Source organism: Nannospalax galili, unplaced genomic scaffold, assembly GCF_000622305.1.
Source record: "Nannospalax galili isolate Female #2095 unplaced genomic scaffold, S.galili_v1.0 scaffold397, whole genome shotgun sequence".
NCBI classification, from domain to species: domain Eukaryota; kingdom Metazoa; phylum Chordata; class Mammalia; order Rodentia; family Spalacidae; genus Nannospalax; species Nannospalax galili.
Genome location: NW_008341879.1, coordinates 3943633 through 3963135, shown reverse-complemented (window position 1 = coordinate 3963135; position 19503 = coordinate 3943633). Strand labels below are relative to the sequence as shown.

The following is a 19503-nucleotide window of genomic DNA, read 5'->3' as shown; positions in this document are numbered from 1 at the left end:
TTTTATTATTTTCATTTTATGGGTATGAGTGTATTGCCTGCATACGTGTAAGTGCACTGGTATCATACAATGCCCCTGGAGGTCAGGAGAGGGTGTTGGATCCCCTGGAACTGGAATTAAGAATGGTTGTTAGTTGCTATGTGGGTGCTGGGATTGGAACCTAGATCTTCTGCAGGAGCACTCAGTGCTCTCAACTGTTGACCCATCTCTCCAGCCCCCACAGCTCTTATTTCTAATGCTGCTTAGGATCCTAGAACAAAGATAGACCACTGTAGCCGTTGCTTCATTGGTGGACCTTTATATTTAGGTTGTTTCTCGGGTTTTTTTTTTTCCTTCCATTTCAAACAAAACAATAATTGTCCTTGGCATTCTTCTAAGAAAGTTCTTCTGGACAACCTCAGAAACCTGACATTGTTGGCTCAGAGCATTTGTGCATTTTGAGTTTTATCTCAGGCTGTCTAGTGCTGTAACAAGGGACACTCACTACAGTGGCTGAGAATTAACTTTGCCCAGAGCCTTGAAAAAGACTTAGTAGCACCCGACTCATGTTAACCAATATCCTGACAGTGGGAAAAAACCAATCTAGATTTGTTTCCATCTTTATTTCCTTACCATACACAGTGAGTCAAGCAGACAAATGACATAAAAAAGGTTTGCATTTTCTAGAAATGATGGGATTAGCAGAAAAACAGTTTGCGAACCGAGACCAAAAGCTCTTGCAAGCTTAGGTGGGAAGATAAGAGTCAAAATTCATGCTAAGTACAAGCAGACTTGCTCCTTTCTGGAGAAATTTTGGACATGGGGGAAGGATGAGCATTCATGCTGAAGTCTCCTTGGGGTACACAGGTGTGTCTATTTTTTCTCTGAGCCAAGATGGGGAGTCAGGACCAGGATCATTGCACCCCATGTCTAGTTGTGATTATTACACTCAAGGGAATGGGGAATCTGTTGAGATGGGAGGAGTCTGGGAATTCATTTAATCCCTGGGCTGGTGTTCAGCATCCTCAGGGGAGTATGGCCATTGTGGCTGTGGTTGGAATGTTGCCTTGTGCCTCTCCAAGGAAAGACTGACCTTACTCATTATGGGTGAGATTGTCCCATCCCTGTCCTAGAAGACAAAATAATAAAATGACCCACTGTTCTGGCTCATTTAACCACACATACTTTTACCACAATTGTTATGCCCATTTCACAACTGAGACTCGGTGGACCCAGCTGACCCCTAGAGCAAATAGCTAAGTTGGGATTCAGGTCTGACTGGACTGGCTGTGCCCTCTGTGTTCATGTTCATGATAGCAAACAGTATACTATCTGCTCTTCCTTGCAATCTATATTCTTTCCTGGCCAAACCCTCCATTGTGAAGGCAGTGACACTTCCTGGGGGTGTTGTCTCTACATACCTCTAAAGACCTTTGACTTGGCCAGCATACTCTCACATATGTTTGAGCTTACAAATCCAAGCAGCACCAGCTAGGATTTGCTGCCCTTACCCCACAGTATGTACTCTGTTTTAGTGATCAGAAATGTCCTGACTCCAAATCTACCTGTAAGTGGACGTTGATGGCCAGAGGAAGTGACAACCTCCACTATTAGATTATGAACTCTGGAGGAAAAAGATTGTCCAATTCTTATTCATCTTAATCTCCTTAAGAATCCAACTCATCAGACATCTGCCCATGCTTGCTGAGTGTGTGAACTAATTTTGAATGAAAGCTGTTGCCACCAAAACCCATTCATGCACTCATCTCACCAAATTCTCTGTTTACAGAAGGAAAAACCCCTTGCCCCTGCCTTTCATAAGGCTTGCAAGGACCATAGTTATGAGATGTTATATCCTAATAGGGGAGAGAGGGCATGGCTATAAATAACTGCAGTAGAGGGAGAAGGGGGAGCGGCCCTGTGATAAAGACGAACCTGCCACGGTGTTCTGCGTAGCATCATTAATTTCCTCCAGGAAGACGTCCAGCAGAGCCTTCATGATAGAAGCTGTGACTGGTCCTGGAGGACAAGTGACTGCCTCCAGATATAAGGTCAGAATCTGAGGCCAGACAGAGAAGTGAGCAATTGTACACACATCTCATTTCCATATCCCTTTGTGATGGCATCCAGACTCTTCATCTAGGGATGCTAGGAGCAGTAGGATAGGCAGACACACTGGTGAGAAAGAACCACCCCTGGTGTGTCTGCCATCAGGCACCTCACCAATGGGGGAAGAGAACTTTGTCTGTCATAGCATGCTTTTGACCTCTTGGAACCCATAGGGATGTGGGAAAATTGAAAACAGAGTTAAGGGAAGCTTCAAGATCAACTTTCTTGGTTTCCTATCTGATAGATGGTTCTTTTCTCTAGCCCAGATTGTCAGGGAGTCTCAGTTTGCTACATGGGCATGTTAGAGCTCTGAGCTGGTGACCCTGAAGTAGTGGTGTGTGCTGCAGTGGCATGGGCAGGTCCTGGTGTCTGCCATAATTTACATGTTTCAAGTCCATTTGGGGTGAAAAGGTAGTGGTGTGTGCTGCAGTGGCATGGGCAGGTCCTGGTGTCTGCCATAATTTCCAACATGTTTCAAGTCCATTTGGGGTGAAAAGAGATTTTGTGGGCTGTTCAGGGGACTGACCAATTTTTATAATGAAGCTTCCGAGTATATATTGCCCCTGAGGTCCAGTGGTTCTCTTAAGCAGTGCTTCTCAGAATCGTGTAAAATCCACGCCAACTGACAATCACACTGAATGAATGTTTGCAGCAAGCTTTGGTTCTTTTTTCTCCAATAATAGTGACTCAATCCTTAAGCAGAAAAAAAGTTTAATTATTAGTTTTAATTGAATTTTCTCTAATTCATTATTTCAATATCATTCTCTTTAATACAGTGATAAACAGGTAACGCTCAGAGGCAAAAAGACTTCTCTGCTCTGATATCAAATGACCTGAAATTTCATACATTGAACTTCTCATTTCTGGAGAGCGTGTGTGTGTGTGTGTGTGTGTGTGTGTGTGTGTAGGTCAGAGAGAAGCTTCAGGGTTTCACCTTTGTTACACCAAATTTCCCCCTGAGAGACCTATGCGCACTCTCTGGAAAGAGCGAAGTTCTAACACCGACCAACTAAACCATCACAATGTCCCTCTTAAGTTACAGTTTGAGGAATAAGAATATTTATTTGGGCTTGCTAACAAAGCTTATGCTATTCAGGAGAGAGTCACTTACAAAGGCATACTCGCCCATGGGCTCTTTCTCTCCCGTATCTGGAGATCAAGCAGTGCTGTGTCCTGGACGCTCCACTTCCGAAATGGCAACTCCCCTCCCTTTTTTCCCAGTGTCTCCTAGTGTCCGTAGCATCTCTCAGCATCTTCAGCATCCCTAGACCCTCCCCTTTGAGTTTCTTGGGGTTCAGTTCTAGTTCCCTTGGAGGGGCCTAGCCAACAACGTTGTTTGGGGCAATCTTTCTTTTCTCTTTATGGTTCACCACTGTGTATGCCAGGCCAGCTGATCCATGGGCTCCTCCCATCTCCACCTCCCATCTCCAGTATGAGCATTGAGATTACAGACATGTTCTACCATGCCTGACTTTACATGAGCTCTGGAGATTCAAATTCAGGTCCTCATGCTTGCATGACAAGTGCTGAGCAACCTCCTTGGCCCCAGATTCCTGTTTTGTACTGTATTCTTAGAAGTCCTCTTCCTTGCTCCCAGGCTATTAGCTTAAATGTTTGTGTGAAGCAGCTCATTTCCTCTTCCCTAATTCACTACTTACTATGTCTGAAGAGTGCGTAGCCAAATTTTTGTAGCATTATATCAGCAGTGACATTTTGTTGCGAATAGACAAAACCTCAAATGAACTGCTTTGAATGAGAAGGGAAGTTTATAATTTCACATAATGAAATGTGTCAAATTAAGGTGGTTACAGGAATGCAATGCCAGTGGTTCACTGTTGTCCACAGAACGCAGGACCTCTCCACCCAGTCCAACACAACTGGACAATTCCCAGGCAGATTGCTCCTCACTCACATGGGAAAACAAGATGCCCAAATAAAATGGGCTTTTGTCAACTAGAAAGGAGGAGGAAATGGCCCGGGATGGGAACCACCTGGCTCATTGCAGGCTTAGTTAGAAGTGTAAGTCCGAGATTTCTTTTGAAGTAAAATTGATGAGTTTCTGCTTGGTGTGCAGAATTTGTGGCATTTCTTCTCATCATTAAGTGATATTTATTAATTACTTCCTGACTTTATCCTTTCTTGCTAGCAAAGGCATTGAAATGGCCATATATACTATGAAAAAAGTAAATGCACCCACAGAGACACTGTCCTGAAGTAGCAGCTGGTGAATGGTGAGCCACGGAGGAAGAATTTTTCAGACTGATGCATGTATATATACATCATGCACCCATATGCATAATTGGTTTGAAGATTATTGTTGAGAACCTTCATGCAGGTTTTGTCATAGACTGATTTGGACTGGAGAAGTTAAGCCAACTCCTAGAGCTGGAGCCATTTGACTGCAGGTTGTTGGTGTAGAGGGAGCAAGTTTGCGGAGCAAACTGAGTACTAAGTACTAAGCAAACTGAGTACTAAGAAGGTGGAGTTGTGCCTGGCAGTGTGCAGCCTGCCAGAGATTGCAAACGGCTCTCAGATGCTTTAGCTCACTGTTTCTTTGGTTTCTTCTAATCATCCTCAACCCCAAGGCAGCTGTTGGCATTGCAGTTGATGATCTCAATGAAATAGACATTTTTCTTGGTCTTTCTGGACATCAATGAAAGGGAGGACTCTGAAAAGCAAGCTTTGTGCTGCCTCTGGACTTGTCACCATGGAAAAAGGGCATCTGACTTCCAGGATTAGGGCATGGTCACCCAGTGAAGGGCAGGGGACAGCCCTGAACTCTACCAGATTGTGACAGAAAGTAGGTGCCTAATTTCCTAAATAAGAAGAGAGCAGATCCATCACACAGCCACAGCTGGTTCCTGCCATCCCTGGCAGAAAGCATGCATTTCACTCCATCCGCTTGCTGAACTTGAACAGGCTCTGTTTCCACTGTGTGGGCACAGACAACCTCTGTTTGCAGATAAACGATTTCTGTAAAAACACATAGGAGACTGGGATTTGAAGACCATGAGCTCAAGGCCAGCTTGAGCTACATGGAGAGAGAGAGAGAGAGAGAGAGAGAGAGAGAGAGAGAGAGAACAAAACTGCCTTTCAGATAATTATAAAATTTCAGACCTGGGCCTGGAGAGATGGCTTAGCGGTTAAGAACACTGACTGTTCTTGCAGAAGACCCAGGTTTGAATCCCAGCACCCACTGTAACTCAGCTAACAACTGAGTTACAGACAGTTCCAGGGGATCTGACAGCCTCTTCTGTCCTCCGCGGGCATTGCATGACATGGGTACACTTACATACATGCAGGCAATACACACATACACATAAAAATAATAAATAAAATATTTTAAAAAATTTCAGACCCCAAGAAGATCCTTAGAGGTCATCTAGAAGATATTAGAATTTGTATCACTGAAGACCTTTCCTGTTACCCTGTACACACGCATGTGCAGACATGGGTATTAAATGACATTGACTACTGAGGATATGGCATTGAGTAATCACAAACCCACAACCTGCTCTTTTGTGTTATAATGACTGCCATCTCATAAACTTGCTCTAAGATCTTAAATCTCCACAAAACAGATTCATTAAAAACTTACTTTGCAGTCTCTTAGATGGTGGGAAATGTCCATAGTTCTATGAAATATAAAGAATACTGAGGAAATATTTTATTCATCTTTTGTCCATTACTGTTCATGGCAATGGCTGGGGCTAAAATTTGAGCCCCCTGACTACAGACCTGAGGATTTTTCTGTCCAATCACGCCTTTAGTTTCCTTTTGCAAACATGTTGTCTTTTGCCTGACATGTTGTCCATTCATATTTAATATTTTTGGTGTAAAAATACAAGTGAAGACACATTCTCTTTATTTTTTATTTTTTAGAAGAAGCATTTCATTACAGCTTTAACATGCTTAATAACAATTTCCAGACCAAAGATACATCTCTTTCAAAAGTGTCTATAAAATTTTTTTATAATTATATTGAAGATACACAACATTTTTCTTTTCCATAGCCAAAACCCTGAGAAGTCTTGCAGGGAGGGGCTTAAGAACCCCACATCAACAACGTGATTTTGTCCTGTGATTCTTTCTGTGTAGAATCGCTTTGAGCACCTCACCATATACTCACCTCCTCATGGACCTGTGCAGAGCATTGCTCCAGCGACTGAAATAGAAAGTGTATGGAAACCCAACCTGGCTGACCCTTGACTGACCATTGTGCTCTGTGTTCCCTTCTACAGAGCTCAGAAGCATCTGTTTTCCAATCTGGGCTCAACCTGGGAACCCTGCGGTCCAAGGAAAATCCCATATAGGAACATTTTCCTGTTTGTAGCACTTTGGAGTCTGAGGCAGGGAGATTCTAAGTTCAAGGCTAGCCTGAGCTACGTAACAAGACCCTGTGTCCAAAAAAGGTGTTATCTGTTATCATAGTCTTGTTAAGCTCATGAACTTAAAATGAACATTCATGTCTCAGCACCGAAAGAGAGACTCAAAGTCTGATAATAGTGGAGTTACTGGCCCCTTCTCAGAAGCCTAGAAGTAATGACAGGCAGAGAGAGGCATTTCATGTTCCTTCTTCAGCAGATAAGCTGAACAGAGTTGGATCCCTCTGCCTAAGACACAGTTGCTACAACCACCCAGGTTACATTTAAGAAAGAGCAGATGAAGACTGAAGTGGAAGAGAGGTTCTTGCAGGTGCCAAATCCCAGTCAGAGCGGTGCCTACACTTCCTATCCCTGGTTCCAGCATGCATTCAAAGAGCATGTCCTTAGGTTTGAGGTCACAGGCTGCTGTCCTTTATGGAGTGGGAAAACTAGTGTCAGGACAGCATTGCAGGGCAAAAAGTGACAGCACTGACTCACTCGTGAGGGCGATCATGAATGGGATACTTTGGCTTTTAGGTCATGCTCATGTCCTAGGTTGGCATGACATGTCGTGGCTGCTTTTAGTATGTGTTTATATTTAAAAATTTTTTTTTATTTCTGGGCTTTAGAAAAACTTTAAAAATAGCTACAGTGCCATTCACATAAAGTCAAAACTCAATTCTAATAATTTTTAGGAATCCTAAGATAAATTTTTGGTGGACCTGGTCCTGGGTAAAGTTAAACCTTTAGCATTTTTTAGGGATCTTGCGATGGTCTGACCCATTAAAAACAAAGGTCCAGGTGTCAGAGGCTTGCTCCCTCACTTGGCGATATTGGGAGGTGGTGGAACTTAAAGAGGTGGGAGCTGGAAGGTCGAGTGGGAAGTCATTGGTGGCATGTTCTATCTGTTCCCATTTCCCTTCCCAGCCATAAAGTGAACAGTTGTGGAAAGTCATTGGACATGTTCTATCTACATTTTCCTGTTTCCTTTCCCAGTCATAAAGTGAGCAGTTGTCCTCTGCCGTATGTTCCCACTATGAGCTCCTGGGTAGCAGCACGTTGAAAAGTAATGGAGCCAATCAATAATAGAATGGAATCCCTGAAAACAGAAGTCAAATTAGGTTTTTTTCTTTACCATTTGATTGTCTCCTGTATTTATATAGTGACTGAAAGCTTACTAACTCAGATGCAGAAAGCTATTCACAGAGGAAGAAGACTAGAAGACTCCAGCTATGTCTTTGGTTGCACAGGTACAGAACATTTGTAGAGAGACAGGTCCAGCTTCATATGGAGGGCCCAGTACTTGAGGTCTTGGTTAGCTGTGCTGTAAAAGTCTGCTTTTGGTTATTTTGACCAAATACCCTTATTCTTATGTTCCTGAATGTCTTCCTAGATTGTGAACAAAAGAGAAGATAACATAAAGATGCTGCAAACTACCTGATATTGGTGGGGAAGAGACTGCTTGGAGTTCAAATTTTTGATCCCAAAGGAAACTTCCTGGGTGATTAATGTCAATTTGACCATTTTCAGCTGTCAATAGAATTGGCCATTACCTTAGTGAGATTTCAGAATGCAGCCACTTTGTGTATGTGTGTATGTGTGTACACGCATATGAGTGAACATGTGCATCTGTGTACATGTGCACATGTATGTGTATGTACACATATGTGCACATGTGTCTGGAGGCCAGAGATCAATCTCAGGTATTCTCAGGCACTATCCACCCCCTCCCTTTTTTTGAGACAAGTTCTCTCAATAGCCTGGAACTTGCCAAGTAGGCAAGGCTGGTTGGCCAGTGAGCCCCAGACGTCTGCCTGTCTCTGACTGTAGTGCTGGGATTCCAGGCATGCACCACCATGCCCAGCTTTTCAATGTAGATTCTAGGGATGGAACTCAGGTCCTTGTAGTTACTTGGTAGGCAAGCACTTTACTAAATGAGCCATCACCTAGCCCATTTATTTATAGGCTTAGCTTGTCCATTTATTTGATAACTGTTCATTCCAGTGAAGTTAATATATCATTAGAAAATATCATCCATTTGAAAAGAACTACAGGTGGCAGTGTGTGAGCAGGAGGACCTGTCTTCTGAGCAGCAGGGCAAGGTCTGCTGTACCCTGAGAACAGAACAGACATTCCATGTGGTCACTGAGGGAGTGGCATGCAGTCTGTACTGCCCCCTTAGTTGTCTGGAGTCTCGTGTTCAGAAAAAGCTGAACTTTTTAACATTTGGGTGCTGCTGCTGCTGCTTGAGTAGCTAGTGTTTAAGATGCCATATCTTCTTGAAGAAAAAGATGTCTAAAGAAGCCACACATACCCTATGTTTATGTAGGTTACTAGATAACGGAATTTTTCATACATGCTAATAGAAATTTGTTAGCATTTCTTTTTAAGTGAATTAATTTTTATTTTATATGTATGAATGTTTTTCTGGCATGCATGTATGTGCATAGAATGCTTGTGAGGGCCAGGAAAGGGCATCAGATCCCCTCCCCTGGAACTTGTTAGCCACCATGTGGGTTCTGGGAAACAAATCCAGGTCCTTTGTAAGAGCAGCCAGTGCTCTTAACCATGAGCCATCTAGCCAGCCCTTTGCTGGCTAGTTATTTGCAAAATAACTGCTAACCTCTTCCTTACATGGGTATCTAGCTGAGATAGACATTCAGCTTCTATGGTTTTCTTTTCTGAGGCATGAATGAAGGGAGCCACCTTTTATAAGCATATCCTATGCAGCCATGGAACAGTGGAATGAAAGAAAAGCTGCGTGATGAATTTTCTTGATAAGAAAATGAATGAGGATAGTTAAAGCCCATGTACAGGGCCACTCTTTCTCTTCTTTTTAAAGAGTGACATGAAAAAATATGAGAGAAAGATGTCCAAGCTACCGGCAAAGCAAAATAAGAGGCTTGAATCAGAGGAAATATACAGCTGTGGAGAGCTGCCTGGAGAGAAGTAGAACAATCTGTGATCACATGCAGTACCTTTTCAGAAAGAGATTCCTGCTTGCTGGAGCACTGTACTCTGATGCAATGACTTGGAAAGGCAGCTGTAGCCCAGGAGAGAAAGGCAACAACACACTCACTTCTTGTGACACAGTGTTATTGGTAGACACACACTTTGGCTGATTGCAATTAAGCTGAAGCTGTTGGTCCCCAACATTCATACAGCAACAAATCTCTTATAAGCTTTGATAATCACACAAACAAAAACAAGGACTTGACATGGTGTTTGTTAGCAATCACAGTGTCATGTTAGGTTTAGAATCAGTATACAGCCATCTTAAGGGTTTGAGCTTCCTTTTAGCTTCAAACTGACTTTGTAATAGGTATCATTTGAGCTCTGTGGTGTGTGTGTGTGTGTGTGTGTGTGTGTGTGTGTGTGTGTTTGCATGTGGAAGCCAGAGGTCAACATCAGGTATCTTCCTAAATCTCCCCCTCTTCTCTTTAATGAGGATCCCTCACTGAATTTGGAGCTTGCCCATCTAGACTGACTAATCAGTGATCCCAGAGATCTTCCTGTCTCAGCTTCCCCATTGGTGGGGTTATACAGGCCTGCAACCCCACATATGGCTTTTTAAATGGGTGCTGGGGATCAGACTCAGGTTCTCATGCTTGCACTGCAGTGCATGGCAGGCGCTTGGCCAAATGAGCCATCTCCCCACCCCTCATTTGAGTTCAAGATGTTCAATGTGATCTTATTTGAGTTTTATCTCATCAGAGCCATAAATGAGAATGTCATTGGACACTCCTTGGCAGCCCCACTTGGAAAACACCTTTGGTTCTTTCATAATGGCTATCAACACCGTGAGGTGCCTTGCTTTGCTATGGGCTCCTCCACAAGGGTCCCCGGGCTGCACGTGTCTCCCACTGCATCCTAATCTCAGCCTAATTGCTTCAGCTATGGTCACACTTCCATCTCCTTCTCTCTTTACTGCTATTTTCTAATCTGGCCTCTTTCTTTCACTGACACTGAGAAAATCACTTAACCTCACCAAGTCTCAGCTTCTTCAACTATAAAGTATGTAATGACGTGCATGGCCTAGGGTGTTGCTGCTGGAGTCAAACAACAGCAGGATGGCAATGCTAACTGTAGGAAGCTGCATGACAAACACTGATATCCTTCCCTTCCCAACACCGTGTGCAAGGATTTCCATTTTGCTATAGGGTTGACACTTTTTAAAAAATCAACATTTTACTGCAAACAAAACTTCCTGATCCCATAACAGAGATACAAATGAGGATCGTTTCTCTAGGGAGCCACTTTGAGTGGGTCAGAAGTCTGATGTGTACTGATTTTTCCCTCTTCTTTGCACAGCTCCATACATAGAGGCAGCATAGATTTCTTTGTACCTTTAGTTTCTCATGCTCAGAATGTGGCCAGGCACAGCGAGTGCAGAACGGAGAAGAAAAGCCAAGAAAAGGGAGGAATTGGTGACAGTAGAGAGCCTCTGTCTTTTCCTGCCTCCAAAAGAGATTTGTCCTCATAGAAGACCCCAGACTGAACCTGCCATCTAGCCTGGGTGACAATTCCATCTTTCTTGGTCTTTATCCCTGTTGTTCCCTTGTCTCTGCCTCCTGTCATCTAAATTGTTATCTATGTATTTTGGACACCTTTTTAAGTCTCCTCTGACTCACACCTTCTGCCTTTATCAAAGACTCCACCATGGCATAATTTTTGATGCTTTGGCATTGCACAGCTCTGGGATGCTCTTCCCTGACATGGCCAGTACTGGCTCATCATGTCTGGATTATATGGTGACACCCCTAGTGGGAATTCTCCATCCTCCCTGTGCCCATGAGCTCCTCACTCTCCTTTCTCTGTGTTTCATATATTGGTTTTCTTAAGTTTTAAGTCTCCCTTATACAGCTCCTATGCTCTCCAAGGGCAGGGACTGCATACTTACTCATCAATAAGTATCCTTTGTTGCACATGATCTTTATGGTATAAGAAGTGCTTAGGGTGCCTTTTCTGAAGAGGGCCTTCTGAGAGAAGGGAATAAAGAGTAGAGAAGAGAAAAATCAAAGTAGAAAAGAAGGTAGGAGAGAAGGGAACACCAAAGGAAGAAATTTCATGACAGTAAATACTGTTAGGAGTATTCTATTTTATATAGTGTTGAAGACACTTCCCCATGTCCATAGCAGGAAAGGACAGTAACATAGCCTTTGTAGTCAGCATTTGGTTAGGGTTATCTTTAAATTTTTTTTAAATTTTATGTCTATGACTGTATTGCCTGCATGTATGTAAGCGCACTGGTGTTTTGCATTGCTCATGGAGGACAGAACAAGGTGTTGGATCTCCTGGAAATGGAGTTACAGATGGTGGTTAGCTGCCCTGTGGGTGCTGGGATTTGAACCCAGGTCTTCTGCAAAAGCAGCCAGTGCTCTTAACCACCAAGCCATCTCTCCAGCCCTTGTTTAGGATTAATTTTATCTGTAACTAATTTGTTGGTCTTATTATTTCTCCCAGATTCTGAATTTCATTAACAATTAAAATTTACAGCACTCATCTTTTGGAACATCATTCATTCAATAAATATTTACTAAGTTTTCTACTGTTCAAAATATAGTATAGGATAGATGGCCATTAAGAGAATAGGATCTGGAATCGGATTCCATGAGCTCAAATTAGCTGTATGCTCAAGTAGCTAGTAACGTGTGACTTAGCTTTTCTCTCTCTGAAATGAACAATAATAAAGCTGTATTATTATTGTGTTGTGAGGATTAAATGAAGTGCAAATATGAGCTGCTGAGGACCGAGCTGTAAACAGGTTCATGCTGCCCCTACATGTCCCCAAGAAGTCCATGGTCTTTGTAGAAGACAGGTGCTACTATACAAACAGTCCTCAGTGTTGTTTGTGATTACAATGCTCTGGAAGTACCAGGAGCTCCTAACTCCATAGTCTCAGCAGAGAGAGGTGCTCAGAAGAGCTTTCCCGTGAAGCTTCATATAAGATTTGAGGATGAGAAGAGAGTTTCTTATGCAAAAGGGGGAAATGGGAATGGCAGCAAATGTGCTTTTTGGAAAGATCAGGGCCAATTCCAGAGCCACATCCTATCAATTATGGGACACATTTACTATATTAAACATCCCTGTAACCAGGATAGATCCTGCCATTGGAGATGTTTGCGATTCAATGAAAGACCAAATTTTCTTTTCTGAGTTCAGAGGTTGCAGATCAGGAAACAAGGGGAAGAATGTTTGGAGAAGTATTCAGGGACAAATGGGGCATAAGTGTACTGGACTTTATCCTGGGGTGTGGAGAGTTGCACAAAGGCTTTAACCTTGGGTGTCATCCTCAGAAATACTGTCCACCTACTTTGAGATAGAGTTTCTTATTGACCTGGAGCCCAACAATTAGGATATACTGGTTTCTCAATAACCCTCAGGAATCCTCTTGTCTCTGCCACCCAGCTAAGGAATTACAAGTGCTTCCTACCACACTCAACTTTTTAACACAGATTCTGGAGATCAAGCTCAGGCAAGTACTTTACTGACTGAACCATCTCCCCAGTCCCATCTTTACTCTATCTATCTATCTATCTATCTATCTATCTATCTATCTATCTATCTGTCTGTCTGTCTGTCTGTCTGTCTGTCTGTCTGTCTGTCTATCTATCTATTATCTATCATCATTATTTATCTTTTTACTTATAAACAAAATGGGGTCCCAGTCAATATGTAGTTGACATTGGCTTAGAATTTGCTATGTAGCCCAGACTTGCCCCAAACTCAGTCTTCCTGCCTTAGCTTGCTGTGTGCAATAATGCTGGATGTGCATTACTATATTAGGCTATAAGTAAAATCTCAGGAGGCAAAATATCTAAGTTTTGTTTTCTTCATTCCAAACAAAATTCTGTCATCTACATTGTTACCGTACTATTTTTCTTCCATCCACCCATCATCCATTCAGCCTCCCATCGTCTATCCATTCTTCCATCATCCATCCATCCTTCATCCCTTCGTTTATTAGTTCTGCAAGCCTTTACAAAGTACCTTCTTCAGGCACTTGCCTTTGCCTCAGCTTTTGCTCCTGTCTCAGCTGTCTGTTCCCACCATACCAGTCCCAAATCTATTCTGTCTTGCAGACAGTTTAGAAGTGTTTCCTTTTATCAACTCCAACACTGCTCACCCTATGAGCTCCATTCTGATGCAGATAGAACAAGATGTTCAGAAGAAAATCGCTATTCAGACTGATCTAATAATGTCGAAGAAGTTCACTAACATAACCTCATTTGACTCCAAAAATAGATCTCTGAAAGGTCATTACTATCAACAACACTAGTCATTCTTTTCACTCTGGTTCTACAGAAGAAAAGAGTCAGCAGATCACCTTAGCTCTTGGCAGCTTCCATCACTCCTTCTTCAGAACATCACATTCTAGTTCCACTGCAGTAACTTCATGGAGGTACACACCCACAGTTTCAGAAGCAGGGTAGTGACTGTGGACCTGGAGGCTGACCTGCTGCTCTTCATGCTGGTCTAATTCTAATGAAACATGACTTTGCTCAAGCAGGCAGCATAAACACCTGCAGTTGTTTTCTGTGCTATTTTAAGTTCTTATTTATAGTTGATAGAACCGTCTAGAAACATCTGTTTTTAAAATACATTTATTTCATGTGCCTCTGGCCATCTCAGAACTTCAAATGCACTTCAGACTTATTTCAAATGCACGTTAGCAGAGCACTCCAGCCCTCAAAGCTCAGCAAGCCTGAACAGAACAAGCCGTGAATGACAGCAGGATAATGTGACAGAGTAGCCTCCTAAAACTCCTATAGTTCTCCCTTCAATGCCCACTGTCCCTATAAAGAAAGTGGGCACAACAAACACTGGTCATGACCTTGAATATGCTAATATATTGCGTGTGGTAGAGTGATTCTTTTAAAAAAGAATCCTTTGGTCAATTGTTCAGCCAATTAAGAATACTTATACAGGGTGAACAGTCTGCTCCACAACTATTTCATTAGTTTGTGGTCTTGCTTTGGTTTTCTTCCATTGGACATGGGCTGGCTCTATTACCAAATAAGGTGAGCATCAGTCACTCATGCTCAGAAAGAGCACAATTAAGGAAGTGTCCAAAAAATGATAACTCTTTATAGCTTAAGTCATATTTTGAAGGGCTCCAAGCACCTTGTTACAATTTTATCTTTCTATGGAAAATATGGCAATCACGTAGCAGGAGAGTGAATAGGACTAGGGTGATTGGTTTCATAAAGGACAATAAAACCCTTTGTAAATAAACTGAATAGAAACCTCCACCTAGAGCTACCAACTTCACCACAGTTCCCTGTTCCTTCTTCTCAGTCTCTAGGTTTCTGATTTGTTTTCCCACACCTGAATTCTGTCCTCAGTTAAATCTAATCAGACCCCTTTCTTTACTCTCAACAACTTTCACTCAACTGATTGCAGTTCTCTGTAAGTGCTCTGAGATTTTCGGGTGAATGTCATACATATAGAAAAGTCTTGAAGTCTTATTACATATCTTATTGTTAGTTAAAGATGAAAATACGATTCACTGGCTGTGAGTTTATGACACTTTTTGTTTTCAATGGAGATTTTCTATTTTTCTAATTTCATTCATTATGACCAAAATAAAGTTTTTATAAATAATGGGTGGTTATATTAATTATTGGATTCCCTAATAGGAATGGAAGAAAGACTTATTGAATTGGATTTGAATATTACCTGGATATGGTAGCACAATGCTTATGATCCCAAACCTTGGGTAGTTGGTTTTTATCAACTTGAGACTAGAATCATCTGGGATGAAGGAACCTCACTTGAGGAATATCTTCCAACAGACTGGCCTGTAGGCATGTCTGTGAGGCATTTTCCTGATTGCTGATTGATGGAGGAGGACCTAGCCCACTGGGGATGATACCATTCCTACACAGGTGGACCTGGATGGTATAAGAAAGGTATCTGAGCAAGCCAGGGGGAGCATACCAGTAAGCAGCATTCTTATGTGGCTTTGGCTTTAGCTCCTGCCTCCTATTTCTTGTTTTGAGTTCCTGTCTTGGCTTCTCTGGATGATGGAATATTACCTGTAAGCCAAATAAATAATTTTCTTCCACAAGTTGTTTTTGGTTAGTGTTTTGTTATAGCATCAGAAAAGTAACTAAATCTCTCTCTCTCCCCCCCTCCCTCTCTCTCTCCCCCCCTCTCTCTCTCCCTCTCTCTCTCTCTCTCCCTCTCTCCCCACACACATATGCATGCATATGATAGTGGGTGTGTTGATGTGTGCTCCAGGTTCTGGGAATTGAACTGAATGTCTTATATGTGCCAGACAAGTGCTTTACCACTAAGCAACACCCTCAACTCTAAAGAAATAATACTGAGATGTTTTAGATTCTGTTGTCTTCAGAGCCTCTGTAGTCAACCCAGCCTGAGTTCATGTGGTGGAGGCTGTGCATTGACCCAATGCACCACTAATTCTACATATATTTGAGCTCAATTTCATGAAGGCATCTTGCTTCTGTGCCTTCTGAAGGCACACATTCTCCTGGGTATTTCTTCCTTCTTCTAAGATGGGCAACTAGTGTCTAGGCCTACTATTTTAATAGAAATTATATATCAAAATATGAGTTTTATTGTTGGTAAGAGCTGTGAGTTGAATGTTTGGCTTACTCTAAAATGAATTCAGGTAAAGCATAATAGAATATTTATTTTCCTTAGATTAGCTTCTTTATATTTCCAATTCAATAAATTGTAGCAAGTTAGATAAAAGTGCAGGGAGATTAGATTTGTTATTTATTCACATTGAAGGAAAAGATTTGCTGCTTTACATGTAGAATACATAGACTTCTTATTTTAAAAAATGTTATTCATCAACGTCAGTAAACATTAATTGCTCCTAGTGAGCACAGTCATATTGCCTTCTGGGACAACTCTGACTGTAAAGAGTTGGGGATTGAACAAAAAAATGGATGTATCACACATCTTCTTATTGAGGGCGTTACTTAAGGCATTGTAGGAGAAAGAAGCCCTATATTGTCTTATGAAGTTAAAAATGTTAAAAAAAAAAAGCAGATTGCACAAAAACTACCTAAGCTATTGTTCAGTTGGTGGAAATTTCTGTGTTACTTTAAAAACTCCCAAGACATAAAGTAAGGAAATGAGGTCAACTTTTGTGTGAAGTGGTTTCATCACTTTGGTGAGATTCTTCATAAAATTTGAAACGCTAGTCTTTGATTTACTATTAGATTACATCAAACATCAGTACACATTACCTTTTTTGTTAGTCTTATGTTGGGGTATGAGAACTTTGGGTTTAATTCATGGAAAAATGTATAAAGAAATTCAGTATCTCTGGATCTTAATTTTCCTTCTTGTTCCCTTCCTGTTCCCTCCCTCCCTCCCTCCTTTCCTTTTCTTCTTCCTTTCATGGTAGGTATTGAACCTAGGGCTTCCCACATGCTAGATAATTGCTCTAGCACTGAGCTATATCACCAGCCCTCCCCCTCCCCTTTATTTTGGGTTCTCTAGGTAGACTTGATCTTGCTGTACTGTAGCCCAGGCAGCCCTTGAACATGAGACCCTTCCTGGCTTAAGCTCCAGAGTAGCTGGGATTACAGTCCTGTGCCGCCAGGTCCAGGCTGGGTCTTAAATTTCTAGTATGTGAACACTTACTGAAAACCTGCATAGCTCATATAGCTCATAAACATTTCTCTGTAATTTGGAAAATCAGTTGTTTGAATCTATCTTATAAATTTAGGAAAGAAATAAATATTCCAATATAAAAAGACACACCACTCACTGAAGATCACTACCACTATTGCAATGATAGTGATGAGAGGGTTTCATGAAAATTTTCTTTTCAGTTCCACGTCAAATTATTTATGTATATTATTTGTTTTATTCCTTATCAAGAAATGTAGGGTCCAAGAGTGATAGTGCATGCCTGTAATCCTAGCGTTTGGAAGGCTGAGGCAGGAGGATTGTTGAGTTCCAGGACAGCCTGGCTTTCATAGAAAGACCTTGTCTCAACAACACAGAAAATAATGAAACAAAACTATAAAAATACTATTGGGAGTAGGTAATACTTCTGTGTTACAAGTAGGAGAATAAAGGTCTAGAGAATGTCAAGAGTTGTTTGAACCTCCCACAGTAAGCTGCAGAACCTAACTTTTCCATCTGACTCCAAAGTCTTGTTTAACAACATGCAGAATCTGATGACCCTGAAAACAAAGGTTTCACGGTGTGTGGAAACATTTAAAAATCCAGCAAACTTGATGTCATCCATCTCAAGATCCATACAATTAGACACTAGACAGAGAGTGGCTAGAACACATGGCCCTTTTACCAAAAGCAGAGATTTCTACAAAGACTAAGAAGTTTCTCTCCATAAAAATATGGTGCTCTGGATATAATCAGTGGTGGAACACTTTCTTAACATGAGCAAGGCACCGGTTTCAGTCTCCAGAAACACACACACACACACACACACACACACACACACACACACGAGTATAGAAAACAGAAGAAAAGCGAAGATACAAGAATAATTAAGTAATTGTGTGTCTTGATTCTAAAGGAGAATATCCAAATGACCCCCCAATATTTTACAACTGTCGCCAGCATGAGCTGTCCATAATCATGTCTTTTTCTTTCCTGTCTCCGTAGATCTCAGTCTGTGGTAGAAGCTGGGACGCTGAAACATGAGGATAAGGGAGAGAATGAGAACACTCAGCCACTTCTGGCTCTGGATTGAGCCTGCGTTGTGTGATGTTCCCGTGCACAGGTCTTCAGGGGACCAGCCACCCAGGAAGCACCTGTGCAACTGACCCACAGACACGTGCTCTGCTTGACACAAGGTCCTCCACTAAGCCCCAGTCAAGTCTGTCAGCAGCCATTGGTCTGAGCAGCCCAAGTCGGACAAAGATTTGAGAGACACTTTTAAAATTTAATTTAATTAATTTTTTAGTGAGGGATTGGAGGATGAAGCAAGGCATTTATGTAAAAAAGATTCTCCCTCCCCACATATTTATGGTAGCAAATGTACTTAAAAAGGGGTGGGGGACTAAATTTGCTGCACACACTACATTGCTCTGAGGGATCCTCTCCAGGGTTTTGCAAATGAAGATGAAGTGCATTTCCAAATAAATACACCAGAGTCAAATTGTGCACACATATCGTCAAGTTTAATGTAGTGCAGCTCTGGAAGATAATAGTAGCTCCAATGATTTCCATTCTTATTGAATTATTTTCTGACCTCATCACCAGCAACCAGCATCTAAGTGTTCAGCCTAAGAGCACGTTCTCATTGGCTATTTGTAAAGTTCTCTTATTTAAATATCCTGAAAAAAAAAAAAAAGATTTTTGACATCACATTGTTTGTAAGGCCACCAGCTGACTTCATGAACTGATTTTAAAAGAAGACACAGGCAGTTTGAAAATGAGTTCCTGCAGACATCCTGAGGGTCCATCAGTCTAGCAGGGAGGAGGTGGCTCATTGAAAACACATTACTGAGCCCACCAACTTGATTCTTGGGTCACTATGGCAAACCATTTAGTCCCTCATCTTCCTTTTAAAGTTACGGAGAAAGGGCCCAGCCACTGCTGAGAGGGTAGACCATCAATGGTAAAGAAAGACCCTTAAGGATGGCTCGGTATGTAAGTATTGAGCTTACAGAAGACCAAGGATGCAAGACGAAACGCCAAAGACCACTCTACTTCCTTATCTACTCTCCGTAGAAACGGACTCCCCACCCAAAGGAAATCAGACAGAAAACAGACATCAAAGATTATGCTATCTTTATCTGTGCCAGATTTCCCAAGACCAGCTGAATATGTTAGATATCACTCATTTCTCCAGCTATCTGTAGGACATGGGTACTTGTTAATATGACCAGTGAATCCTTAACGTCAAACAAAAACTTAATTGCTAAAGGGCAACAAACTACATTTTCCATTTTAAGTATTTGGGAAGGTTGATTTGTTAGATGAACGATCTAAAGGAAACAGGTAGGTAATTGATTCAATCTGTAACTGGCCGTAATCACCCCAGCTGATATTGCTAATCATGGTCACTTCCCTTTCTTCTCTGTCCTCCTCCTCC

General features: G+C 41.8%; 1 protein-coding gene across 2 annotated transcripts in view; it reads left to right on the top strand.

The window, feature by feature from the left end:
- Clvs1 (clavesin 1) overlaps positions 1-19497 on the top strand; it is a 205216-nt gene extending 185719 nt beyond the window's left edge. For both annotated transcript variants that reach the window (XM_029565634.1, XM_008837590.2), the window contains exon 6: positions 18069-19497. In XM_029565634.1, the coding sequence (XP_029421494.1) occupies positions 18069-18156 (88 nt within the window). In that variant the 3' untranslated portion in view covers positions 18157-19497. The remainder of the gene's footprint in view (positions 1-18068) is intronic.
- The last annotated feature ends 6 nt before the right edge of the window (positions 19498-19503 follow it).